General features: G+C 49.5%; 10 protein-coding genes across 10 annotated transcripts; 6 read left to right on the forward strand and 4 right to left on the reverse strand.

Annotated features, from left to right (window-relative positions):
- Positions 1-2,005: 2,005 nt before the first annotated feature.
- GUITHDRAFT_55009 (hypothetical protein) lies at positions 2,006-2,167 on the forward strand (the record flags this gene model as incomplete). Its single annotated transcript, XM_005820236.1, has 1 exon — positions 2,006-2,167. A coding segment is annotated over one exon (162 nt), but the record flags the coding sequence as incomplete, so codon positions are not given.
- Positions 2,168-2,201: 34 nt separating this feature from the next.
- GUITHDRAFT_156077 (hypothetical protein) lies at positions 2,202-3,738 on the reverse strand (the record flags this gene model as incomplete). Its single annotated transcript, XM_005820237.1, has 8 exons — positions 2,202-2,365; positions 2,409-2,476; positions 2,522-2,569; positions 2,620-2,668; positions 2,711-2,754; positions 2,802-3,032; positions 3,086-3,405; positions 3,698-3,738. Coding segments are annotated over 8 exons (862 nt in total), but the record flags the coding sequence as incomplete, so codon positions are not given.
- A 212-nt stretch (positions 3,739-3,950) lies between these two features.
- Positions 3,951-5,590, forward strand: GUITHDRAFT_120481 (hypothetical protein; the record flags this gene model as incomplete). Its single annotated transcript, XM_005820238.1, has 10 exons — positions 3,951-4,107; positions 4,153-4,244; positions 4,289-4,354; positions 4,409-4,491; positions 4,538-4,600; positions 4,661-4,780; positions 4,830-4,896; positions 5,187-5,210; positions 5,400-5,482; positions 5,533-5,590. The coding sequence occupies 10 exons, from the start codon at positions 3,951-3,953 to the stop codon at positions 5,588-5,590; spliced, it is 813 nt and encodes a 270-aa protein (XP_005820295.1).
- Positions 5,591-8,571: 2,981 nt separating this feature from the next.
- GUITHDRAFT_120482 (hypothetical protein) lies at positions 8,572-9,096 on the forward strand (the record flags this gene model as incomplete). Its single annotated transcript, XM_005820239.1, has 1 exon — positions 8,572-9,096. One exon carries the CDS (start codon positions 8,572-8,574, stop codon positions 9,094-9,096), a length of 525 nt encoding a protein of 174 aa, XP_005820296.1.
- A 274-nt stretch (positions 9,097-9,370) lies between these two features.
- On the reverse strand, positions 9,371-12,566 carry HBS1 (Hsp70 subfamily B suppressor 1-like protein; the record flags this gene model as incomplete). Its single annotated transcript, XM_005820240.1, has 22 exons — positions 9,371-9,434; positions 9,478-9,536; positions 9,580-9,633; positions 9,676-9,773; positions 9,817-9,860; positions 9,909-10,054; positions 10,099-10,184; positions 10,235-10,347; positions 10,398-10,442; positions 10,491-10,546; positions 10,598-10,714; positions 10,759-10,921; positions 10,963-11,010; positions 11,057-11,104; positions 11,150-11,212; positions 11,257-11,321; positions 11,367-11,447; positions 11,495-11,775; positions 11,956-12,044; positions 12,196-12,227; positions 12,274-12,378; positions 12,426-12,566. 22 exons carry the CDS (start codon positions 12,564-12,566, stop codon positions 9,371-9,373), a joined length of 1,998 nt encoding a protein of 665 aa, XP_005820297.1.
- Positions 12,567-14,307: 1,741 nt separating this feature from the next.
- On the forward strand, positions 14,308-15,017 carry GUITHDRAFT_166496 (hypothetical protein; the record flags this gene model as incomplete). The annotated part of the gene is made up of 3 exons (XM_005820241.1): positions 14,308-14,694; positions 14,740-14,865; positions 14,920-15,017. Coding segments are annotated over exons 1-3 (588 nt in total), but the record flags the coding sequence as incomplete, so codon positions are not given.
- Positions 15,018-15,775: 758 nt separating this feature from the next.
- On the forward strand, positions 15,776-16,699 carry GUITHDRAFT_156082 (hypothetical protein). Its single transcript, XM_005820242.1, has 7 exons — positions 15,776-15,996; positions 16,038-16,091; positions 16,144-16,228; positions 16,274-16,311; positions 16,361-16,391; positions 16,446-16,517; positions 16,567-16,699. Exons 2-7 carry the CDS (start codon positions 16,051-16,053, stop codon positions 16,585-16,587), a joined length of 288 nt encoding a protein of 95 aa, XP_005820299.1. The 5' UTR covers positions 15,776-15,996; positions 16,038-16,050; the 3' UTR covers positions 16,588-16,699.
- Positions 16,700-16,773: 74 nt separating this feature from the next.
- Positions 16,774-18,446, forward strand: GUITHDRAFT_166497 (hypothetical protein; the record flags this gene model as incomplete). The annotated part of the gene is made up of 3 exons (XM_005820243.1): positions 16,774-17,930; positions 17,975-18,084; positions 18,221-18,446. Exons 1-3 carry the CDS (start codon positions 16,779-16,781, stop codon positions 18,444-18,446), a joined length of 1,488 nt encoding a protein of 495 aa, XP_005820300.1. The 5' UTR covers positions 16,774-16,778.
- A 334-nt stretch (positions 18,447-18,780) lies between these two features.
- GUITHDRAFT_81580 (glucan phosphorylase) lies at positions 18,781-22,417 on the reverse strand (the record flags this gene model as incomplete). The annotated part of the gene is made up of 17 exons (XM_005820244.1): positions 18,781-18,901; positions 18,955-19,034; positions 19,112-19,171; positions 19,216-19,278; positions 19,327-19,380; positions 19,431-19,513; positions 19,561-19,591; positions 19,657-19,725; positions 19,775-19,846; positions 19,892-19,953; positions 20,008-20,113; positions 20,160-21,368; positions 21,416-21,544; positions 21,601-21,673; positions 21,726-21,811; positions 21,860-21,916; positions 21,995-22,417. The coding sequence occupies 17 exons, from the start codon at positions 22,415-22,417 to the stop codon at positions 18,781-18,783; spliced, it is 2,778 nt and encodes a 925-aa protein (XP_005820301.1).
- Positions 22,418-24,266: 1,849 nt separating this feature from the next.
- On the reverse strand, positions 24,267-25,189 carry GUITHDRAFT_120487 (hypothetical protein; the record flags this gene model as incomplete). The annotated part of the gene is made up of 2 exons (XM_005820245.1): positions 24,267-25,031; positions 25,085-25,189. 2 exons carry the CDS (start codon positions 25,187-25,189, stop codon positions 24,267-24,269), a joined length of 870 nt encoding a protein of 289 aa, XP_005820302.1.
- Between the last annotated feature and the right edge of the window lie 361 nt (positions 25,190-25,550).

Raw genomic sequence — 25,550 nt, forward strand, 5'->3', positions numbered from 1 at the left:
GTAGAGAGGAGGAGGAGAGAGAAGGAGGAGGAGGTAGGGTAGGGGGATGGGGGGAGGGGGAAGGGAAAGAGGAAGAGAGGGAGGGAGGGAGGGAGGGAGGCAGAGAGCAAACTGTCCAGCCCCGGCAGGCTCGGAGCCTGGTTTGCAACCACTGTGGTTCAGAGTCCTCATTGACTGACAATTCTTCTGTTAACAAGAATGGCAGCGGCCTCGATAGTCACTGGGTAGACAGGCTGTCCGATCACTTGATGAGTAAGCAGTCCTGTGCATCAGGCCGAGTCCAGCAGCGATCATGACTGAGTGGAGTGCACATGGACTACTACGGTAAGCAAACCAGAATGAACAAGCCAGCTTTGAATGCGATCAGAAGTTTCTACTGATGCAGATGTGCACGACAGGAGAAACCAGAGAAAAGAGATGATATCAAGGGAGTTCTTCTTTTCGCACAGACACTTCAATACACTCCGTATCCGTGCGAGTTGTACTGTGAACACACATAGTGAGATGAGTTCGGCATAGTTGTGTGCAAGAAGAGATTACATACGTTAGGCCAGGAGGACCAATCGACGGGGACCCAAGTGGTGTGTCCCTGAGGGTTGGAAGCATTGGATGCAGGGTTACCGGGGCCCTGGAGGTAACATCCCCATGGATCATCACAGTTATGCCTAACCAGAAACGTGAAAGAGTCAGAAAAGCATCTGCTAACATTGACACGAGAACCAGGTGCTTCCATCCAAAGGGCCAGCACCTACCAGGATGATGGGCTGACCAGCATATCCCTGCTGCTATGAACAGGAAAAGTCAGCAACCAAATCGATCCTTGGCGAATCAAATAAATGCAACTCATTCTTCCATACAGCTCACGGAGCCCCGTGCTATCAGATTCCCCTCATGGAGGGCATTACTTCTTCTTGCTCGCTCAAACTTTTCCCTTCATCCACTGGCACTCTCCTCTCAGGCTTGTTACCTGTTGGTTGAGCGGGACAAGGGCATACAACATGGCGCGGCTTTTCGGGGGAAGCCCTCATCCCCTCCATCTATCTATTTCGTTGGATCGTTGGTTGCACCCTGTGTTGCACCTGCAATGCCGTTATCTGATGAAGCTGCGCATCCTTTGTAGCAGCAACATGTTCGCACCAGAGTCCAACTGCTGAATGTGTTTGAAGGGAAGGTGAAGGGAAGGTGAATGGAAGGTGAAGGGAAGGTGAAGGGAAGGTGAAGGGAAGGTGATATTTATGAAAAATTCGACAGTATGATTGTCAGTATGTTGTCAATAAAGCGCATCGTGCGAGTTCGACTCATTTGAAACAGCATGCGAAACGGAGTGACGATACCGTGACAAGACTCTGTTCGATTTGAACACGATTGGCGGCCCAAGTTGGATACTAGCAAAGGGTTTCATGTTGCCCTCTAATGATGGAGATCTAAGCTGCAGGATAGCGAATAGAGAATTGTTTGTTCAGATGCACAAGTAGCAATACAGAGACAGAGAACATTGGATCTTTCACCTTCAATCTATATCACAAAAATCTGGCTACCCTCGTTGTAAGATATTTCGTGCTGCAGCTGTCCTTAGCTGGAAGAGAGAGGCAGCCCGTCTCTCTACCGTCGAGAGCAAGGAAGCTTCTTTGAAGGCAATTTCCTTGGGCAGAGAGTTTGGAAGGAAAGGAGAGAAGGGTTTAGGTATCTATATGGTGCCTTTGAAATGGCCTCACCGCGCGACCCGTCGCCACTCTTACGGTACAGGCCTAGGCTATCGGTACTCATGTCATCGGGCAGCCGTCATCGTTTCTGGCATGGATTCTGACTTAGAGGCGTTCAGTCATAATCCTGCAGATGGTAGCTTCTCGCCACTAGCTTCTCAGCTAAGCGAAAATACCAAGTATCTGAATCAACGGTTCCTCTCGTACTAAGTTGAATTACCATTACGACAACCTCTCATCAGTAGAGTAAAACTAACCTGTCTCACGACGGTCTAAACCCAGCTCACGTTCCCTATTAGTGGGTGAACAATCCAACACTTGGCGAATTCTGCTTCGCAATGATAGGAAGAGCCGACATCGAAGGATCAAAAAGCAACGTCGCTATGAACGCTTGGCTGCCACAAGCCAGTTATCCCTGTGGTAACTTTTCTGACACCTCTAGGCTGAAACTCCCAGCATCTCGGGTGTTACATTTGATGGAGGAGTGTATTCACCTTTACGAAGAGCAAGGGTAGTGCCTCGCTAAACCAGAAAGGCATTCATTCCTTGTCAAAAAAGTTCATAACCCTCTTTAGCAGTCTGCATGCGAGATGTCGACCGATCAGACCTTTTTGGATAGGAGTTCAGCCGCTCCATCATCCATGATCCAGGTAGCGCAATTCCTGTTGTTTTATGAGCAGGAGGAACAGAATGTCTTGAAAGCACCTCAAGGCACTTGCTGGAAAGGTGCTGGGGGTCTCGTTCTTCTCCAATGCACGGACCATCGCCTCAGCCTGCGTGTGCCACTCAGGGAAGAAGGGGTGAGGCAGAAAACACGCCTTGCCAAGAGGATACTTCTCAGACTTGCCTGCCGAGGCCACAACTATCTGTGATGGATAAAGTTACACCGTCGGTCATCTTCATGAACTATTCTTACCTTGCGGGAGGACTTGATCAAGGGAAGGGAGAGAGTGATCGAGCTAGAGCTGAGACGACATTAGAACGCCCACTCTTCCCCAACCATTCACCTTGACTTGACCACCGGCAACACCCACTTGTCCTTGTCCATCACCTGTCAAGAGTCAGAGAGCAACTTCATTAAGAGCTGGATCCTGGTACCTCCTCTCGATCAGGATACAGCGATCCGATATGACCGTCGAGTCCAACTCCGATGAGCATGAGATCGAACATCGGGAAGCCTGTTTGTTTGTCTCGTGGAAGTACATTCTCCGGGAGAACGCGGAGGGAGTTCGCGTACTTGTCTGCCTCAACCATGGCATCTGTGCTACCAGACAGAGTTAAGACCTTCAAACCTTCCTTCTCCCATTCATCGAGGAAGAGTCGCTTTGCCTGCGAACCCCAAATCAACATGCAGATAGCTCCTCAACCCTTTAAGCTGCAACCTTGAGGTGTGTTGCAGTCTCGTCCTCATTTGGCACGGCACGATGATTGACATAGGCCATTGTTGTCTTAGACCAGTCAACAGATTTATCATCCTTCATAGTTGACAACATCTTTAAGATTGACCCTCCCGGAATAGCAAGGGCGAAGTGTCCACGAGCTTCAATGGCAGTCTTCGCTGCCTCTTTGACGTAGTTGCAGAGGGCATGACCCACAGCCTTCTCGTCCTTTTCGATTCGAATGTCGCAGCGAAGCGATCTGACGCCATGCACGGCATTGGACGAGCCATGCACGGCATGGGAGGAGAGAGAGAACGAGGCGACTGTCACGAGAGTTGCAAACAAGGAGCAATCAGCGAGGTGAAGCATTGAAGGAGGAGGAAGCCATTCCACTAATGTCAATGAGTCTTAGTGATAATACTTATCCTTGGTGCCTTTCTACCTCCTTCAATCAATTTTCCTTCCATTCTCAAACTTCGTCGTTCTTTTCTCGCTCCCATGTGTCGTTCCTTTCCGCACCCAATCTAACTAACTTTCCCGATTGGTCCTACTCTCCTCCCTCGTTTGCTCTGATTATGTTCTTAGCGCTCTTTCACTAGTATCCTCTTGCCTTACCTGACGACACGAGGGCAAGAGCAATCACCAGTCGCACCATGCAAACCAGGGGTGTACAGGACTTGCATGACCCCTACCCTACAAATGTAGACTCCATGAGAGGGATGAGATGGGTGGACTTTGTTTATGTGTACCCCGAGGCGGGCCCTATGCCATGCTAGCTGCATGCAAGGATCTGCTAGTTGCTCTTGACCTTTCGGAATGAAGGGTACAGTCATGCAGATTAGACAGTGAGGTCTGGACACGCGCGATCATGGTGGCTACAGAGACACTACGAAATTGTGAGACCATCTCATCCTCAGGTAGTTTCTCGATCTTTGCAATCACTGCCAACGTCACAACTACTTCAGCTCTCTCCTCATGCATCTTGATCGCTTCGATTTTGTTCTCCTTTCCATCTACTTCAAATGGTGACCCAGATACTATGGCTCGCTTCACAACGTGACAATCTGCAGCTGCTGGTGCCTTTGTTGGAGGAGATATCTCATGGAAGACATGTCAGAATAACAATGTCGAGTCAAGATTTTATGATCCTCTTTTTCCTGAGGTATCGCACTTGCGAATATTGCATGCGCATTCATAGTGTTCCAGGTCTGCCTTCAATGTACGAGAAGTTTATGCATTGGCGCAACGATTAGAGCATCATTCAGCACTAAGGTCTTCGGAACAACGTGTATGAGAATGTTCACGAACATTGATTTTTGTTGGCAGCTCGAATATGGCAGCAGCAGATTCCTCACAAATCTGGAACAGGATGTAGCTAATTTCAAGGCTGGTATTAGCACTGTTTTGAGGTAACGAAAGGTTGCTGTGATTTCTTTTGCTCACTCGCTCCCGAAGACTCGATCGGAATATGGGAACAGAATCTTTGCCTAGTGTAGATGAACTCAAAATTGGATACAGGTATAGTGAGTTCTGATTGTTTAACGATCCTTTTAAGGAGGTCGATTGGATGTGATTCAGGCGAGGCTTGGGGGATACTTCTACGGTGCCAGATGTTACGAAATCCAGATCAGGATTGATTGACTGCACCGGTGAGTCGGTTGCGAATGACTTGTATGTTTTGAATGTTGTGTACTTCCGGTCTTGTGATCGGTCATATTTCTTCGTTGATGACTTGATTGCAATGCAGTTCCTTGTTCTATTCCTTCTACGTACCAATACAATTTTCAAATCACGAGGGTTTCGACGAGCACACGGTGATTATTTATTCTAATTCCCTGTTCGCTGATCATGTGGTTTCCAACAGCAACGACGAAGTTGTTCATGCGCAATTCTCTTTTGAATTAGAATTTAGCCAATACGGCGACTACACTGTGAGTGCTGAAAAGTCGCTCATTGGTGAATCTGAATTATCATGCAGCTGTTCTTCTCGGGTTGTTGTCGCCCTCCGGACAGTCAGACGTTGAACTCACTAATCGAGTTGCAGAATAATGGAGGCAGATTTGAATCATGCATGTTATGGGGTCTGAACCTAATCCTTGCGCAGGACTATCGTTTTATCTTCAAGCCGGTGTACAACTATACCCGGGGCTTACGACGTTATTGAGATATGCTTGATCTTTATTGTTGTTGAAATCTTGTATGTAGTTATCCATTCTTATCTCCACGCTTCAAGATGCCAGACAAAGTGATACTTCGCAAGGATGGTCATTATTTTGATGATTCTGTCATGCCATCATGTTGATTAGTCAATCTGTAGGAGTTGCATATGACGACAAGCAATGTTCACCTGGGAACCTACAGCGAGTTCGCTTCACAGTTCAGACTTACCATCCAAATTCGGTGATCCTGTGTGAATTCATCGTTTGTATTTTTCTGAAACGGATGCGCAGACCTACCAATCGAAACTTCGTACAACAAAATTTTGCACTTGATTCAGAGATTGGTTGAGTTTTGTGTCAGGCTTTCGCTTGCCTACACAGAACGAAATGGGCTATTACCGCTGTGTTGAACACAGTGTGCTTGCGGATGGAACGAGGTTTTGACGTCAACTTGGCATAGAAACGATCACAATTGACTGAGTACTGTAGTGCTTTGGCACTCACTGGAATTTGTGTCAAGCCGGGACCATATGTGCTTCCACCTCAGGAATCAAATTATTAGAAAAAACAGATAGCGAAATTGACTTTGTGTCATATAGGTCCAAATCGACGCTACAACTGGCGTTGTAGATTTTCCTATCACTGCAGGTACGTTTTCATTCTCCCAGGAAATGGGAATAAGTGCTGGATGTGCACAGAGGGCCTGTTTCAATTATCTATCATCGCTTATTGCATGGGATGCGTTCCGACGGCAACAAAAGATGCCAGGTAGATGAGCTTTCTTCCTTTCGCATTTGCTGACGATGTACTTGTTTCAATTTGGTTTGCATTGTTTCCCAAGCTTCACTGTCGATTTTCTCGTTCAGGTATGCTGTCGTGGTTTTCATGTTAATTTTGTTATCTGCTAACAATCGGCAGGTTGTAAACGCTCAACAAAATGGAAATCCTCCATATGCAACGTATAACGGTTGATTGCAAAGCAAGATTGATATTTCTTGGTTTGAAGAATTGAAATGTAGGAGATCCCTACACATCGGCACTTGGAGTTACAGGTTGACAATTGCTATTGTTGGATGTTTGCATCGAGAATTTTTATTTTCAGGCGTCACTCCTTTGACGACCCGTTTTTCGCCTATTACGATTCAGTGCGGAACACAACAATGGACAATGGGATCGTACCAGGCAACAACATTACGGGTGGCTTACAAAGTTGGCTCCTACCCTTAGAAAGTGTGATGGACTCTAAACATGTTGACAGGATTTAGACGACGGGCGCTATCCGTGTTCAACACCCCCTGACATTGTAAAACATTTTGATCTTGCGGATGTGTAATCTTAGCCTCAATATTCGACAGATTCAAGCAATCACACAAGTAGGAGATCTTCCAAGGGGCATGCAACTTTCTGCAAGAGTTACACCAGAACCTTACGATGTTCGCAAGGTGAAGCATGATAAGGCCAACTAAGTTATTGGGGTTTGTTGATTGTTCGTTTGACCGCAGAACAATCCAAAAGGAACTGGTTACATAGATATTACATGGCAGCCTCGTTGTGAAGATCCTTCACAGGTATGAATATCGCTTGTGTATCTGCTGGTCTGATTCAATAACTCCAGCTGGGATTGCTCATGCTGTGTTTCACAGCAGCAGACAACTCTTCGATTTATACAGCGAACTTTCAGTACCTTTACTCTATGCCATCACCGTTATTGTGAATGTTCATTTGGTAAGCAAACACAATTTCACAATTTGTAGGAGTGGAGAAACTACATCATTTGCCCCTTCGTGCATCTATGTCAACAGTTTGCCGTCTTCTTCCTTGATACCGCCACAATTTGTCCTACCTTCAGGAGTAGATTCCTGCACGGGGGTAAGTGATCCTTAAGTGATCCTTTCCTGGCTCACAATCATGTTCTGGTGAATTCTGCTCAGGGTTGTTGCACATGCTGTTCTTTAGAAGTTTGCCCGTGTAAGGGCCTGTCTAAATGTTGTGAAGTCATATATGCGACAGCTGGAGAAAAGTTTAGGTATAGTCTCCAGGCCCAAGACAGCAATCCTCTCAGAAATGTAGATGATCTCTGCTTTTATGCCTTTGTAACGTTGATTGTCCAGGTGACAATTAATGTAACCTTCGACAAATCCTACGTGGTTCGCTCAATTCATTTGATCTTATTCTTGATTTATGATTAAGTTGTTGTCAGCCTCCTCTGGTGGTCGGCACTTTAAAGTACGGCTGTGGGAGTTTGCCTTACGATGCTTGCATTTCCAATCCATCCGTTTTGGTGAGAGAGTCTTGCTTACAGAGTGCCACAGTTCACTGAAAATTTCGAAATTGGCATAGAATGACGTGACGGTAGAGATCGAGTGGGACTTGATCTCATTGGGAACGTATAGATGCGTACATCCCAACGGAACATCTTTAGTTTGCAAGGGTCCATCAGATAAGACGACTTGCCCCGGGTCGAATTGTACAAGACAAGATGCTGGAAATCCGCTTTTGGTATATTGGTGAGCGACTTGATTCCATCTTGTGCTTAGGGTGCTTCAGGTCTGCTTCGAGACGTCCGAAGTCGTACCGTCGTATGTCGATCGTGCTTTGTGGTTTCGCATGTACGGCAAGTATCCTGGAAGTGTTAGCTGTCCCTATTGCTTCCTGCTTGGGGTAGCAGGTAATGTCACCTTGGGAGATAAAGACTGAGCAATTGCTGACTTGTGCTCAGATCACCCCTTTTTCATCGACAAAACTCCAATTCCAGGAGACCTCCTGACTGTAGCAACTGACCAAACGCTTATGTTTCCAATCATGGCCGCTTCTGTGATACAGGGAGAATTGGAGATTTCCATTCTTTCGGACCCTGGGGCCCCGATGGGCTCACGGCTTTCTGCGATAGAAACAATCAATTACCCTTTCGTGTTTCATGGAAGGGGTTACTCACGCAACTTTAGCTTCTCACCCTCGATGGGTCAAGAAGGACAAGTGTATAGTATCTGCTATCAGGCTCGGATGATTCAGAGTACAGGAACAACGGCATCTAAGATTCAATGTGTGCAAATTGAAGTCCTGTCTGCTCGTGCTCGCTGGTTCGTGACTGGAATATGCAATCCAGCTGATTTGACTGTTGGATGCTTTCAAGAGCAGTATCAAACAGCTACAGTTGGTTGCACAATGAACTATGCCGTGTATGCAGTTGCAAGGCAATACAGTCTTCTACTCCGCATTGCACAGTATCCAACATGCCCCAATTGCGTTGGAGCAGGAGTCAGTGTACAGGCATGTACAGCTAACATGTCATCGTCATGTTGTGGAAACAGTATATGCGAAGGAGCAGAAATGGGAACAAACTGCCCGTCAGACTGTCCTGCCGATGATTTGTATTTCTTGCAGACTGTGATCGGTTCTCAGGCGAACCAATTCACAAGTGAAGCCGAGCTGACCTGGACGCCAACTCGAGGCATGGAAGGCCGCCTACTCTTGCTCTGCATAGAAGCTGTTGATGCAATGGCACAATTTAATGCGCCCGGGGGTCAGAGTCCTGGATCGTTCTGCATCACCTACGACATAGAGCGATGCAACTATTGCGTCCCCCAAGGGTTGACGCTCTCACAAATGGCGTCAGAGTTCCAGCTCTCGATGGACTGGGTATATCTGTACAATAGCAACGCCCAGTTTCTCTCCACCGGCCCCTGGGACCCCGAGATCGTCTATCCCCGCAACAAGGTGAACATTGGACCTCGGTATCAGGTGGTGGAGGGCGATTCCTTGCCTAGCATCGCAGGTGAGCCGATATGTCAGGCCAAGGCACCTTTGACCACTGGCTGCAGCAATGGCTCGGACGTCGGTAAAAACTATCCTTGAGCTCAACACGGATGTGATCGATGAGAGGTTCGGCAATTTCAAAGTACTGATGCATTCTCACACCCTTTCTCAGCTCTCTTCGGGTTGGACAACAACTTTGTTTGCTTGTGTGTAGCCTTGTCGTTTGATCATCAAGGTTTCATAATCCTTTGTACCCTTAAATGTTATCGAAGGCATCACTTGACAAAAGCCGAATACTCTTGTTGGCTTTCAAGCTACCTAGAAAGGTCACCTAGAAAGGTCGGTGTATAGGATACCAACAGCTCTTGTACAGTTAGGACACAATTTTCATGATAGTCCCTGCTGCAATCGTGTTTCCACTTTCCCGCAACGTGAATCTGGGAGCTATGTCAGGCTTCTCTCGACGAAGTTCAATCTTACCTGCCCAGCTGCTTGTAATCATTAAAAGTCTCGACACATATTGGTCGATTGCACGTCAGCTGCGACGTGTTAGCTTCCTGAGTCTTGAAGGCAAAGACAAACCTGAACGACGGCTGTCGTATGCTTGGGAAGCGCACGAGGCCTCTTCTTGAGCACCTACAGAAACGATCATACACAGCAAGCTGCCAACCTGCTGACCTCTCCCGTGCTCTTCTTGACGGTGCAAAGCATCTTCGAAACAACGACAGGCTCATTCGTACTCTGCAAATACATGGTGGCCTGGTATCCTAGTGTAACTGCAAACTCGTTCAAAGCAAGTTCGCACAGAAAAGTCAATACCTGGTTCTTGAATGTCAAAGAGGAGAATCTGTGCAAGAAACGAGCTGAAAGCGGACGGTGAGATCCAGTAATAGGAGAGGATTGAGGCTTACGATGACAGGGGAATTGGAGCTTCAGGAGGGCAGAGAAAGGCTCCAACTTGCACTTGATCGAAGTCGATGGACGTCAACGCGACAGTCACACTATCTCCCGCCTTTGCCGTCGCAACTTTGTTCCCATGACGCTGCACACTTCGCACCTGAGGAGCAACTCAGCAACCAAGCGAGCGAACCTGCCCATTACGTTGGCTGTCAAGTCTCCAGGGCGGAGTAGAACCTGAGCCCCTGGGCTGAGCACACCTGCCTCGATTCGCCCAGCCACACAGCTTCCTGCAGGGCACATTCTCTGAGTATCGGCCACTGAAGGCAAGATGCCAGACCCATCGCTTGTGTCTTGAAGACGTCGGAGATGCTGAGCCTCAAAGGAAGGTCTACCGGACGAGGAGGAGGTCGTAGGAGGTCGATCAGCTCAATCAGCGTTGGACCGTCGTACCTACAGAGCAATACTCCTTTCAAAAATCAGGCAGATCGAATCGAACCCACCATGCTGTGAGCCTTGCATCCTTCCGTTGTAGAAGATTCTCCCCACTGAAGCCACTGCAAAGGCGCTGGTTATTGTCGTAGCTAGAGTGTTACCGGAAAGGTTTGGACCTGCATGGAATAAAAAAGACATCGCTCGCACGAAAGCCCGCCTGTATCGATGAGGCCTATCAGAGAAGCGAATGTATGTGCTATTCGAATACCTTCACAAGAAACCGAGAAAGTTCGTCTTGAATTTGCTCATATCGATCCTTGGAATAATCCACATTGTCGAGTTTGTTCACTGCCACAATCATCTGCTGCACGCCAAGACTTCTCACCTATCTCGCAAATCAGCTTGTTTCATGAATGCTAAAGGGAGCACCAGGATGGCATGCTCCACCGTTTGGCCTCCAGAGTGGAAGCCACTTTCAAACTCTCCCGTCGACCCATCGATGACAAGGATCGCCGCATCCGCTTGAGCGGCTCCTGAAATCATACTGGGAACAAAATCCTTGTGGCCGGGTGCATCAAGCAGCTGCACATGCCTGCCGGTCATTCAGGTCTCACTCTTGAGTATGCGCAGAACCTGTGCTCTGTCTTGAAGTGAGTGACACCGACATCGATAGTCACACCCCTTCATGGGACCAGCGTCAGTATCGCACTATCTTTGAACGCAGCACCTCTCTCGTTCCTCTGCATGCCCATCAAGTACCCAAGCAAAGGCAAAACTGACAATGAAGCTTCAGCTCAAAAGGCCTAAGGAATGGTCTTACCTTCCCTTTCCGATCGCTTTGGATTCCTTTTCATATTTGTGCATTGTGCGTTGGTCGACAGATCTAGCAGGATATGGTCATTCGAAGTATTGTAGATGGGAGTTTACCCTAGAAGGCAAAGCAGATGCCCGTTGAGGGTACTCTTTCCAGCATCAACATGCCCTACAACCACCTGGAGCAACGTCAGGGTTTTGCATTTATCCTCGTTACAAACAACCAAGCTGATCGTTTCACGACCATCCGACTCCACTTCAGGTACGAGATCAAAAGCTTCTTCGTCGACTTCACCTGCATTGGTCTGCAAGCATACGTTACATCAGTTGTTACGCATGAAGCACATCTTACTTCTCCTAGCTCGTGCTCCTCTAATCCAAGCCCATCCAACTCATTCGCAACTGAAGAAAATTCTTGGTTTTTTTTCTTTTGCGATGAAGGAGTCATCTTCCCGCCACTCTTCCCCTTCTTCGGTGTGACTGTTGGTTTCTCTGAGCGGGGGGTGCTGGATTTCTTCAGTTCTTGATCTTTCAGGACTGTAGGCGTAGATGCTTGCTTCCTCGCTTTGTCAGGCGAAACTAATTCTCCCCCCGGCTTGCCATGTGCAATCCAATCCAAAAGCAAAGAGACAGCTGTCAAAGCAAGATGAGATGAAAAAACGACATTAAGCTGAGCAAAGTGGAGTATTCCAGCAAAACAAGTGCAGACAACATAGAAATATCCAAGCAGATCTTAGAAGAACAACGTGAACACATTGAAATCTTGTTCAACTGCCATCCTCAATGTAATATGACTCCACGGAAACAGCCTACCTTTTTCAACATCGAAATTCGACATCTCAAGTGCACTATTCATGTCACTCTCCCCAACTTGCCCCCCAAGAATCTGATATGCTGTGTTACTGAAGGATTCAGTCATCAACTCTCCCTACCTCTTTTAATTGTGCGAGGCGAGATAAGTACGTATCCAGGTCTACCCTTGAAGACGTGGCCTCTTTCTCCTCCTACAAATGGGGAGCAGCTTTGTAAGTTTGAGATCGCCGAGCGGCATACCTCACAATCCTCGTCTTGGAGGGGTCAAGAAGCTGCAGTCAGGTACGTCAGGGATGAACAAACTAGCAGTCTGAATACCTCCACATCTTCTACAGCCGTCTCTTGCGCACCGTCTTCTTCGTATCCCTCAAACTCGATCATGTAGCCACTACCAGTTTTTCCCACAACATATCCCGGATACCACTGTATTCATCAAAGCTCATGGCAATGAATAATGAGTTCAAAGCTACCTCATCCTCATCGTAGAATCGAGCCATTACCCGTGCGCCAATCTCAAGCAGCTGTCCGTGATCATTTTCAAGGTAGTAGTCATCGTCGAATTCTTCCTCCGCCTCCGCCACCAATCCTCCTACGTTGCGATGTCGCGACATCCCCGTAGAGTTGAGAACAAAAGCGAAGAGGACAACAACTCGAATCCAAGATGTAATCGTGTAAAACAAGATCCCTCCCTCCTCTCCTCTAACGCCTCTCTGCCATTTGGCCACGCAGAAACCACTCATGTAACCGTACGGTAACTGTCATATTCCCAGTGCCGGATGGCCGACTCGGACCGAGACCGCCGGACTCGGCCGGGCCGGGCCCACAGCGCGAACCATCTGGACATGTGCTAGGTGACTGAAAATCATACCAAAACCAGTATTGAGTGAAAAAATTGTATTGAAGAGTTGGGAAAGTCAGAGGTGACATAAGTTGAGTGTCTCTTCGCATGTCCCGCAAGAGGAGCCTGGTGACCGAGCAGTGGGTTGCTATGGTTATGAATCGAAAGACAGACCATGAGGGAGCAAGCGATTAGTCGACCCCCCGATGGGTGACCGTCCTGGTCTAGCAGAAGCTTGTGGGAATGTGGGAGGAAGCCCAGGACGTGGTTGCATGGAAAGAAGATGAGAGAGCCTGAAGTTAGAGTGCATTCACAACAACCCCAAAGTCGATATGAATCGGCAGACCGACTCTGCGAACTGGAAGGACCTCGCTCAGATAACAACTCAACCCAATTGTTGACGTTGATGTCTTGCCAGGTATTGACCATGCGGGCTGGAAGGACGGCAGTACTTGGAGGAGCGTTGTTCTCGGCCGCCCTCCTTGTGGTGGTCTATTCTACCCGCTTGGTATGCACTTATGACTGAGACATGGTTCTAACTTTTTGACCAGTACTTGTTTGGAAACAATCAGAAGTCGGTAATCTGAGCATGGTCGGGTGACATCCATGACAATTTCATTTTTTCAGGAATCCTCAAATTTATTGCTTGAGGATGAGACATCAACAGACTTGTACTCTTCTGCAACCAAAAGCGAGCTGGCAATGATCCTACATCTCTGGATTTCTATAGTTGACATATTAACTCCAGGAGGCAAGAATTCGAGAAATTTTAGCAAAAGAAAAGGTTTTGTTTCATGAGCTTTTTTCAGTCCTATTGAACAGTTGGAAACAGAGGCTGATGGAGAAAATTCGTAACCGCGTCAAGCAGCATCAACACGTCAAGATAAAGATCACAGCTGGACAGATTGGATCGAAGGGTCCTCCAGGACGGCGAGGTTACCCCGGCATACGCGGATTCCAGGTGTAGAGTGAGCAAAAGGATGAGAAGATATGAGTTAACCCGGTTCTTGACAGGGACCCCGTGGAGCGCCTGGGGCACGAGGACGGCGGGGCCCCCCAGGTGATGAAGGTCCGCCAGGCATTCAAGGCCCTAAGGGGATGGATGGCAAACCGGGTCCATCCGGAGCTCCAGGAGACACAGTGAGAGCTTTAAGCCGTGACGTGCTTAACTGGTCTCTCACATGTGAATGCAGGGGCTGCGCGGACCTCGAGGGCCAATAGGCAGGAGGGGCGTGGAGGGACCGAGAGGAGACGAAGGTCCCAAGGGAAAAGATGGGAAGCCTGGAGCTCCAGGCTTGCCTGGGCCTCAAGGCATGGCAGGCAAGGGGTTGGACGGTGAATTCCTGACGTTAGGCGCTGAGATGTCACATAGGAGCATCAGAACTTCAGGCGAAGCGAGGAAAGCAAGGACCGCCAGGTCCTCCAGGGCCGCCGGGACGAGATGGAGACGCGGTGTTGATATCATGCTTGTTGATTAGCTAATCATGAAGGCTAATGGATTCATAGGGTTTAAGAGGTGATAAGGGAGGAAGAGGAATGGCAGGTCAGGACGGCAGCCCTGGAAGAATCGGAGATGCGGGGCAATCAGGATTGAACGGGAAAAGTTTATGCCAAGTATCCTCCAACACTGGCCAAAATCTTTGCTGTGGGGAAAGTGGCAAATTTGAGCAAGAGGGAGAGTCAATTTATGTCAACATTGACACTTCAAAATGCGAGTTTGCGACACAGCCAATATACTTCACAAGTTTATATGGAAAACACTCCAACGGACTGGTTTTCAGTGAGGACAATATTGTAGAAACAGAAAATCATCGGGTTGACAAGAAACACCTCAAAGTTTACTTGAGAAGCAGAGAAACGTTGGACCTCGATGAAATACGATCGCATGGCTGGAGTCTCAAGTATCCTAATGGATGCTTTTTTCCGGTGTGAAACTCTGTGCACAGGTGGTGTGGAATGGGAATCAGCCTTGCAAATCGTCCGCAGAAGCTGAGCATGTGCTGCGGCAGCACAGATAGCTCAGAGTGGAAGGCTTGGAAGAGTGGCTTAAGCACTAGGGTTGATACATCCGGGTGCGTCCGAGAAGCAGGTGGTTGTTTTGACAGTTACCTGACTTGATGCTCCAGATGCGATTTGAGCAATGTAGGGGATGCTTCTCAGGGAGCGCCATTTTACTTTGCTTCACTCTCGGACACTTCTTGCGGTTCTGAGCTGCGTTCGTCTGAGCATTGCGTAGCAAAGGTAGACTGCGAGATTCTCTTCTTCCCTTTGCCAACGTTTTGTCCATGATCGCTAGGTTTATGGGTTCAACGGGATCCATGCACCAACCAAGGACGGCTTCACAGTGAAGATCCAACCAGTAGCAGGGGAGCAGAGCCTATTATCATCCAATGCTAGGAAAGATGGATGGAAGCTGAATTGGTGTGCCGTGAGCGAGGTGCCACATTCCTACTCCCGTCAAGAGGGATTTCCATGTAACTCATCATCTTCTGGTCACACCTCGTATTTCTGACGCTCTGGCTACTTAGGTACGAATCCAAGAGTGCTGGCTGGTAATGGCAAGCAACACACCCTATCCAACTTCGGTCAGATATGTTGCGGGCAGAGCAGGTGACACCCCATGCAATGGTTGCTCGGTTCACCAACATCTCGACGCAGCACGTCATCGTGGGAGGGAGCAGGGTCAGTTGCTATCAAGTCGAAGATTGATACCTCCTCGTGCAAGTTCGAGAAATCTTCATTCGTACTGACCAACATCCGAGGGGAGGGCCCCGTGGATCGTGTCTCCGGTACCACTGCCTGGTCCCACACAAACAAGGAGAATGAGCTGACGTGAGTCACGTTGATGGACGTAAAGAGTACTGACAACGACTACAGGGTCTATGCCTACACGCGTGGTAAGTACAAGTTCTACAACGCACAGCAATACAATTGGCAGATTCAGTGGTGCGCTATTGGCAAGTGAAGCAACGGTGTTTCATATCGATCAATTGACCTTTACACGCGACAACGACGAACATTTTGAAATAAGATTTCAGAAATCCGATCGATTAAAAATCCACTTGCAATCATCTTTTCACATTTGCGGCGAAGGGCTTTGCCTACGATCTCCTCCTCCTTGCATAACTATCTCAAACGAAGCCATGCTTAAGGTTTTGACGAACCCATGCGCTCATGCCATTACTGCTTTCCATTACTTTCATCTGCACATCAAATCATTTCAGCTAAAAGCGGGGCGTATAAACTTTCTTTTGATGATGCCTCGCACGGACGAATTCGAGCAACAGGTCTCGCACATCTGGAGGCTCTTTAGAACACTCAGAGCCTCAAGCTCTGCGATCTAGGAAAACCTGTGTCGGACCCTGTCGCGCGGCAATCACGAGACAGTTGCCGAAAGAGCGTGTGAACCTCGGCCCGGTCATAGTTCAGGAGCCGCTATAGTCTCTTGTAAACTTGAGATGGAGCATGAGATCAAGAAACCTTGAGAGCTTGCGTCCCTTTTACTTCACTGCTTCTCCCTTTCATTTGCTTTAGTCGCAGGCTCAAAACTATCTATGCTCGCTATACCTCCATCCTTCAGCCGCTTTCGGACAACGGACTTCAGACAACAAAGAAAATCTCAGAAAGTCCGTAGGATATGCATAATGTGCACCTGATCGTTGATGGGCGAGCCTCGATCACTCACGCTCCGCTCTTTCAACGCCCTGGACCTTCTCTTGTCCCCCTTGAGTTTTCTGTGACTTAACGACACAGGGAAGGGGCGGCTCGCTAACCAGTGGGTTGGGAGGAGGTGATGGTTCAGGAGAAGCTTCTCGCATGCGCTCTTGCGAAATTTCGAAGAAGCGGCCCCATGGCACCTTGATCAAGCCGCTGCTCCCTCCTTCTCCGGCCATTCCGCTCTTACTTGCACTACCCTACCACCCCACTTCCACCCTGACCACCCCACCCCTCACGAAGTTGGATTCCTCTATCAACGGACTACCCGATGGGGAATGGCAGGGGTTGCCTAGTCGTGGATGGCAGGGGCCGCGTGATCATAGCGTGTGGATGCGGAAGAGAAGATGTCCCCTTCATCCCATCCAGACTTGCCCGCCTTCTCATCGCTGTTTCAGGCCTTGCAGGACGGGAAGTATGCTCTCAGGCTGAGATCGCAGGCCTTAGAGTAGAAATCGTAATGAGGAAACAATTCATGGTAGTTCTGATCCCGTACAGTCAGGGACAAGTGATTATGAACATAGAAGCGCTTCATATCGCACACATGCTGGAGCTGATGTACAAGAGTTACTTTGAGAGAGAACAAGACGTTCGTGAGGATAACGGCTACTGCGCTCAAACAGAGCTGAGCGATCAGATTGAACTTGAGGTCAGTGACAACGCGCAGACTCTTCCAGCTTTCCTCGAGTTTCAAAATTCATATCTAGCAAACACTCTGCTGGAAGAGCCAGCCTGCAAGAAGTGGCTGCTCCCCCTTGCAAACTTGGAGTGGATATTTCAAGTCGATCTCATATCTGCTGAATGTTCACAAAGATTTTTGACATTAAACGGCCCAGAGCACAAAGATGGCATGTGCAGTATCTGCAAAGCAACCACATGCAGCACAAAGTTTTGGTCGCACGTGTTTGACAAGGTCTTGGCATTGACGGTGGACTCGAAGAGAAGCATTCAACCCTTTCAGTGGAACTTACCGACCCATCACGACCACGAGCTTAGCATCTTCTTGCAGCCCGTTGAAGCTCGCGCGTGTGGGTTCTCTTTGTGTCTGGTCGTGTTGATGATGCAGGGAGACCTCTGGGCTCTTGATAGGAAAGCCGCCAAGGTTGACAGTAGGAATCACGATCTCTACAGCCGCCTCCAAGAGAGGATGGAGGTGGTAGCGGACGCCATCGCCGTGGCTTTCCCTTCCTCTTTCGGGGTCGATGACGAGAGATTATTGTCAAGCCACAAGATTCTCATGCCAGTCCCTCCCAAGCGGCAGAAGAGCAAGGATGCGACAGGATTGAGCAGCAACCCCTTCCGCGCTCGTCATCTCAAAGAGCCGCACCCCGCGATGAAAGGCGATGATGGCGAAGCATTAGCTGTACATGCCAGTCAGGAGCTCCGACCAGACATAGAGAAGCGCGCGAGGGAGCAAGACAAGGTATTTGTAGTCCTTCATGTTGGTTCGGTGACTCGGTGGTCAAGGTTGCGGGAGCAGTAGCGGGCGAGCGGTCACAAACCTTACGATCCTCGAGGCTGTGGCAGGACTTTGGGTTCACGTCGCCACGAAAGCAAGACGTTCAGTCAGACACAAGGTGAGGCCTTCAGCCGCACCATCACCTCCTCCTCCTCTCCGTCATCATATCACCATCACCGCCTTCTCTATGTTACCACCAACTGCACCTGTTTGTCCTCCTCCTGCTTCTGCATGGTGAGAGATTCTTGTCCCAGCCCCTTCGACCTTGTCGAGCTCTATAAGGGAACTCCCGAGAAGTCTCGTCGCACGCACAGTTTGCGATCACCTCAAGCCGAAGAGATCGAGTCCTCGAGGGAGGTTGGGGGCAGCGACTCTCTGACTTTGCCAATGGACCTCGAGCAGTCCAAGGAGGAAGACGCTGCTGTGCTTGTGTCACCTGCTACCAATCTCTCGAAGAACCTTGACAACATCATGCTGTAGCGACATATTCTATCCTCATCCCCGTTTGAACTCTAGCGCTCTCCACTAGATCTCCTTTTTTGCCTTTTGACTTGCTAACTTTCTGTCTCCATCTAGATTTTTTCCCGTGTTACATTCCAGAGAATTTGTGTATATTAGTTCGATTTCTTCCTGTTGAAATTACATAGGCCTGAATTAGTCTTGCTGACTCCGAGTCATCAAGCATCCAAGCGCAGCGGAAGTTAGGTTTCCTTGCTCCATCGATGAGGGCCCAGGGTCAGCTCTTCTGGTGATCGCTCTCGAGGATGATAGGGTCAACCTGCCTCTACCTCACCTCTTGCTCACCTCCTGCATCTCAACGCACCTTCCAGATGTCTTCCGCGTATTGCCTTATGGTGTTGTCGCTGCTGAATTTCGCCATCCCAGCACAGCACAAGATCGACTTTCTCGTCCATTCCTCGGGCTGTTGCCAAGTCCTTGAGAGCAATCAAAGTCAAGTCGGGCTGGTCATCGAGTGCAGAAGGTCCACCTGTCAACCCGTGCCTGGGCTTCCAAATACGAGCCGAAGTCAACGCCCACGAGGTACTGATCCCTCTCGCTCCTCAAGGACTGTCGGGGTCAAGATAAGCAGGAGGACTTGAGGGTGCGAGGGAGGGAGGAAGTGTGAAGATGATTCAGCATCATACCTCGAGAAGGTCCTCGAACTGACTTGGGGGACCAAAGTCGCCTTCCCGGATTCTCGACAACTTGACAACCTGTCACAAGACAAGAAAGGAGAAGAGTAACTCACGGCATTGTAAAATCTCGGGTCCACACTCCAGCTGCAACATTGATTTCTCTGTTCCTTTCGGATCTACGAGCCAAACGAGTCACAAGCCAACACAGTCAAGATCAGTCCCACCCTCTCAACGTCTTGGGCTCGACTTCCGAAGATGAAGACGTTGTCCTCCCCGACCTACTGTCATCGTCACCCTGGCAACTCCTCACCCGAATCCCTTCCATCACCTCGCGTCGAATCTCTGCCGTAGCGCCGTCGAGAGTGGCCAACAACAAGCATCCGTTCATTGCAAACTTCATGTTGCTCGTGCCTGAAATGGCTCATGACAAGGAGGTGCGAAGGATAACTTCCACGTACCACTGGCCTCAGTCCCAGCAGTTGAGAGATGCTGAAGAAACACAACAGATTACATCACGACCACCAACAGCCTTTGGTTGAAACTCGCTGATGTACCTGACTGATGTCAGAACCGGGGATGATGATCTCTGCAAGCTTGACGTTGTAGTTCGGTATGAAAACAACCTTGGCGGAATCTCAGCCAGGTAGAAGTAAACAATCAATCATAAAGCACCTTGAGGAATTGATTGGTATCCTTGTCTGCGTTGACAACTTTGGCAACGTGCAGTATTAGCTTCAGAACAAGCTGTCGATGTTCATCAGGTGTGAGTGACCGCATCTTTGACCTCACCTTCGCCATGTAATATCCCGGTGCCGCTTTCCCGCCTAGGATGAAAGCGCGAGGAACGACAGCTCCTGAATGTACCCACCCGTCAGACACCTCTCCTGCCACGCGTCATGCCGCACCCAACAGCCCGGGCGCGTCTCGCCGCATGCGTTTCAGCTCCGAGTACCGATGAATGATCCCAACAACGTTGAGGAGCTGCCGTTTGTACTCATGGATTCGTTTCACCTGCCATTGAATTCGTCGCTTTCGCAGCAGCAACACATCTTATCACCTGTACGTCGTAAAGCATGTCGAGGTCGAGTTTGACCCCGCATTCCTTGTCAATCAGCATAGCTAAACGCTGCTTATTTCCTCGCTTCACGGCACGCCATTGCTCTTGCAGCTTGGAATCATTGCAAGTACTTCTCAGACGTCGCAGCAGGGACATATCCCAACACCAGGAGTCTGACGCGCATGCCAAGGACAAAAGTTTTGACAAGGCAGGGTTGGCCTGCTGCAACCATCGCCTCGGGGTAACACCATTCGTTTTGTTTTGAAACTTGTGATCCCATAGCTCGTAAAAGACCCTGAAAAGACCTTGCTTCAAGATCTCCGTATGCATTTCTGCAACCCCGTTGACATATTTTGAGCCCACGATGGCCAGGTGTGTCATCCTGACAAGCTTTTCTCCGTTGACACCATCCTTTCCAGCTCCAGGCTCCTCTATGATGGACATCGCTGCAAGTCTGCTTGTTTCATCCGGCCAGCGCAGGCTGACTAGCTGGAGAAATCGGTGATTTATTTCCCAGATGAGTTGCATGTGCCTTGGAATTAGACGTTCGATCATGCTCACACTCCATTTCTCCAACGCTTCAGGCAGCACGGTGTGATTGGTGTAATTGAAGATGTTGGTCGTTATGTCCCATGCCTGATCCCACGGCAGGTCCTCCTCGTCTAGGAGGATGCGGAGCAGCTCAACAATGCCCAGCGCCGGGTGAGTGTCGTTGAGTTGGATGCAGACATGCTTTGCAAGGTCAATGATAGACTCTTGTGTCTTGCTAAATCTCGCCAGGATGTCACGGATAGTGGCAGCGACAAGGAAGTACTGCTGCTTGAGCCGGAGCTCTTTCCCGCTGTAGGAAGAATCGTTGGGATATAGCACTGAAGTGATGTTTTCACTCCTTTGTCGCGCGTCGAGAGCTCCCTGGTAATCTCCTTCATTGAAAAGTTCCATGTCAAGTTGGCGTGTCGGCCTAGAAGCCCATAGCCTCAGGTTCAACGTGTTTCTCGTTCTATGACCAGGAATCAGGTTGTCGTAAGCGACTGCCTGTACCAAATCTCCTCCTTCCCAGCAAGACTTGATCCTCCCATTCACTTGTACCAAGTTTACATGTCCGTAGAATCGAATCGAATACTGCACGTCAAGCCTTTCAACCTCCCATGGATTCCCGTCGGTCAACCAGCAGTCGGGAAGTTCAATCTGGCTATCGTTGTGGATTCTCTGTCAAACGTTCATTCGAGGATAGACAAGAGGGTATTGCTGCAAACCTGCTCGAAGAGGCCATAAGAGTACCTCAGGCCATACCCCCATGCGGGATAATTGAGTGTCGCCAAAGAGTCCATGAAGCACGCAGCAAGTCTGCCGAGGCCTCCATTGCCAAGTGCCGCGTCCTTTTCCTGAACATGAAGGAATTTTACTATCGTGCTCGAAGAAGAGAATTGAACGGCACAACCTCCTCATACAGTTCTTCCAGTTGAAACCCCAGCTCATCGAGAGCTTCGCTATACTTGCCCACCAAGCCCAAGCTACAAAAGCATGAAAAGATTGAACTCGCAAGCCAAAGATGAAACACAGCACCTGTGAACACAGTTCGACAATGTTCGACCCATCAAAAACTCGAGTGAAAGGTAATAGACTCTCCGTGCTCGCACATCATCAAAGAGCTATGTTGGCAGTCAGCACAGTCTCAAAAACTCTTATACATGCATCACTTGTTCAGTATCATTGAACCTTTCAACCATCCTATCTCGAAGCGAGTGCGCTGTAGCCTGCACTTTTAGTGAGACATCGATGGAAGCAAACAATAATGTACAAATGATACAGAAATGATTTGTGTGATTCAGTACCTGGAAAGCATGCTTTTTCGCAAAGTTGAGTCTAGTACATGCCAGAGTGTATTCCACATGCCTTACTATCTCTCTTTGAATCGAGACTTTATCCTCCGGAATACATTCCGACATGAGCCTCCATAAGAGATCAAATCGTCCGGTGGAACAGTGTTGTTGAATGTTCTCAAAGCTCGGCAATCTTCGCTTTGCTGCCTCTTGCAAGCTCGAGTCTCGTTTAGTTCGATCATCCTGTTGCGCTTGTGGATGGGACGAGGCCCTTGGAAACGGACCTCCCTTCCAAGGTATGTGATCCACCTCTTCCTCATCCGAATCCACTAGGTGGGTCCTCGAGCCTCCTACATCTTGATTGGACGCGTTTCTGCTCAATCCCGACCAGCTCTGAAAGGAATCATCGAGGTCAAGAACGTCTTCTGCTGACATGGCCACGTTCAATCCTTCTTCCTTTCATGCAAGTTGCCTCGCGATTCCGGAAATTCATAGTAGGATATCCAAGCTTTGCATGATTCTAACACTTCAATTTGAAAGTGTTAGGACGTTGTCATGAAAACGACAATCCACATTCAATGCAAGGCATCATCATCCTCTATCAACGTGCAAGAGTCTAAGCTGCTATAGTATTCAATTCAAAGACGTGGTCAAGAGCAGAGCAAAAATACATTGCAAGATCCGCTAGAGTTGACTTATTTTCTCATCGAACAAAGAGGTGTTTATCATAAGTCTATGCCCTTTTTTAACCATCTTCTCTCCCCTTCTTATCTCTCCTCCTCTCTTTCCTCTCTTTCCACCTTTCTTTCCTTCTCTGTCTGTCTGTCTGTCTCTGTCTCTGCCTGTCTCTGTCTCACTCACTCACTCACTCACTCTGTCTTTCTGTCTCTCTCTGTCTCTCTGTCTCTCTGTCTCTGTCTCTGTCTCTCTCTCTCCATCTCTCCCCCCCCCCCACCCCCCCCTCTCTCTCTCCCTCTCTCCCTCTTCCTCCCTCCCTCTCTCCCACTCCCTCTCTCCCTACTCTTTTCCTCCTCCTCCTCCTCCTCCTCTTCCTCGTCTTCCGAGGAAACTTCATGCATTGCAGCACGATGAATCCGATCCCTTCTCAGCGGACATTGGCAAGGAGTCGTTGTGGGAACTGCTACAGATCTGCAACGATATCTATCGTGCACTCGCGTATCATATCTGATACACCGTGACTGCACTCACTGAGTCAGTGAGGCTCCGAAGTTGCCGGCCCGCCTGGGACTCGTGGCGGCCGGGCTCTCAGTCCGACATCTAGGCTATGGTCGGCGGTCATTCAGTCTGACCGAGCCTGAGATGACCGGCCCGGCCCGGCCGGGTTACCCGACGGCACGGAGCGCCGGCGGCGCCGCCCCGGCGGAGGCCCGGCCGCCGGGCGGCCGCCACCGCGGCCCCGGCCGGCGGCCCCCGGCGACTGCCAGTCCTGGAGTCGGATCCGCGGCTTCGGAACCGTAAACCGCCGGGCGAGTCGGAGTCGGCGCACTGCGGCACTTCTTACATCGTGACGCTGCTTGAATTTTAATTTTAACTTTGACTGAGTAAAACTGAGACTGAACGCCTGAGTTAAAGTCTAGGCGGTTCAACGGTTGCCAGGCTTCTCTGACAGTGAGCTCGGAGCCTGTGAGTCCCGTCCGGGCCCGGGCCGGCGGCCAGCGGCAGCCTGGACTGTCCGCCGGAACAGAGTCAAGTTCTCTGAGCACTGTGACGGTTCCGACGCACTCTCCTGATTGTCCTCGTACTGATTTTCAAGTAACTTGACCGTTATTTTTGAGCCTGGCCAGTGCCAGCCTGCTCTCGTTTTCTTTTCTGAAAGTTCTCGCCGTGTGGCCTGTGCGACAGTGTCACTGAGGCCCGGTCAAGCCTCCTCGCCGTCGACTCTCCTGATTGTCCTCGTTCTGACTCGATTTTTAACCCGGTTAACTTTGCCGGCCCAGGCATGATTGACCGGGCCGCTGCGGCCGGGCCGCCGCCGAAGGAACTTCGGAATGCCAGACGCATACCGGAACGCACCCGCGATGATTGCAGCCGGCGGGAGGCCTTGAGCTGATGAAAGATCCTGGACCCGGACGAGGAGGAGGAAGAGAAGTTGGAGGTAGTCCTGCATGGAGGAGCGGGAAGTTTGGAACAACGAAAGATTCAATCAAAATTGACAAAAATTAAGAAAGGTTCAGGAACCTTGTGAGTTCTTGAATGTGCTCTTACGAGACTTCTGCTCAATAATGTACACATTGGCCATCGCATCTTGTGAATCCATCTTCATTTACAACTCTTTCGCTTTCTTTTTCCTGGCATTGCTCTTCTTATTCCTGTCGCCCTTGGAAGCTTGTGCTGTTGGTTGGGGAACGAACTCTTCTTGACCTTGCAGAAACTCCTTCACAAAAAGCGACAGCCCCTCCGACTTGGTTAAGTCTCCGTCAAACGCCTTCACAGATGCCGAGGAGGCGATGGCTGCAGCTGGCAGACTGGCACTCTCTAGCCCCAGGCTCTTCATGACTTGCGTCCCCTCGTCCTCCTCATTCTTGGGGTCCACCATGTAGTAGACGCAGATGGTGGTCTGCTTGTGCTGCAAAGCAACTTCTGCGACTGAGTCCGGCTCCACTTCTCTTTTGCTCATGAAGATAAAGAGCTTGGGAAAACCGCTGTGCATTCCCAGCATTTGTCGTTTTTGAAAGTCAGCCCCGTCGTTGGCAGGGAGGCGAAGCACGAGGGGAAGACTTTCTCTCACCAAGAATTTGTACAAAGATTCAAACTTGAATGGACCTGGAAAGATCAGTTTCGTCTTCTTCCCTTTCCGAATTCTGCCTGTGTCCGGATCGTAGCTAGTCCAAACAACCACAGCCGGCAACTTGTCTGCCTCAGATTCAAGGTATCTTGACCAAACTCCTTTGGTTATGGTGGATCCAATTCCAACGCCGCCATATCGGTTCAGCTCTCGAGCTACTTGCAGGAACACCTGCCAGTCACTCCCCTCTCGCTGGTCGAAGCATCCCATCACGACTACTTCTGTGCTCTTGGAGAAATACACCTGCTTCAGCGTCAGACAACAGCGACAAGCACAGCCACATCTCTCATCCTCACCGCATCTGCTGCCTGCTTCACGTCCCTCAGCTCTTCGCCCGCCGCCGCCGCCGTGATCAGCATTGCCGCTACTATGGACGCCGCCACGGCCGCCCTGACAGCCATGAGGCGAAACAAGTTTTAGTCAATAAGTGAGTGAAAAATGGAGACATTATTGAAGAGACGTGAAAACCATGCGAGGGAAGTCAGTGAGGTAGAAGGGAGAGGAAGAGGAGAGAAGGATCAGTAGTAGTGGTAGTAATGGGAGGAGGAGGAGAGAAGGATCAGTAGTAGTGGCAGTAATGGGAGGAGGAGGAGAGAAGGATCAGTAGTAGTGGCAGTAATGGGAGGAGGAGGAGAGAAGGATCAGTAGTAGTGGTAGTAATGGGAGGAGGAGGAGAGAAGGATCAGTAGTAGTGGCAGTAATGGGAGGAGGAGGAGGAGGAGGAGGAGGAGAAGGAGGAGGAGGAGGAGGATTAGGAGGAGG

Source organism: Guillardia theta, assembly GCF_000315625.1.
Source record: "Guillardia theta CCMP2712 unplaced genomic scaffold GUITHscaffold_184, whole genome shotgun sequence".
NCBI lineage: Eukaryota > Cryptophyceae > Pyrenomonadales > Geminigeraceae > Guillardia > Guillardia theta.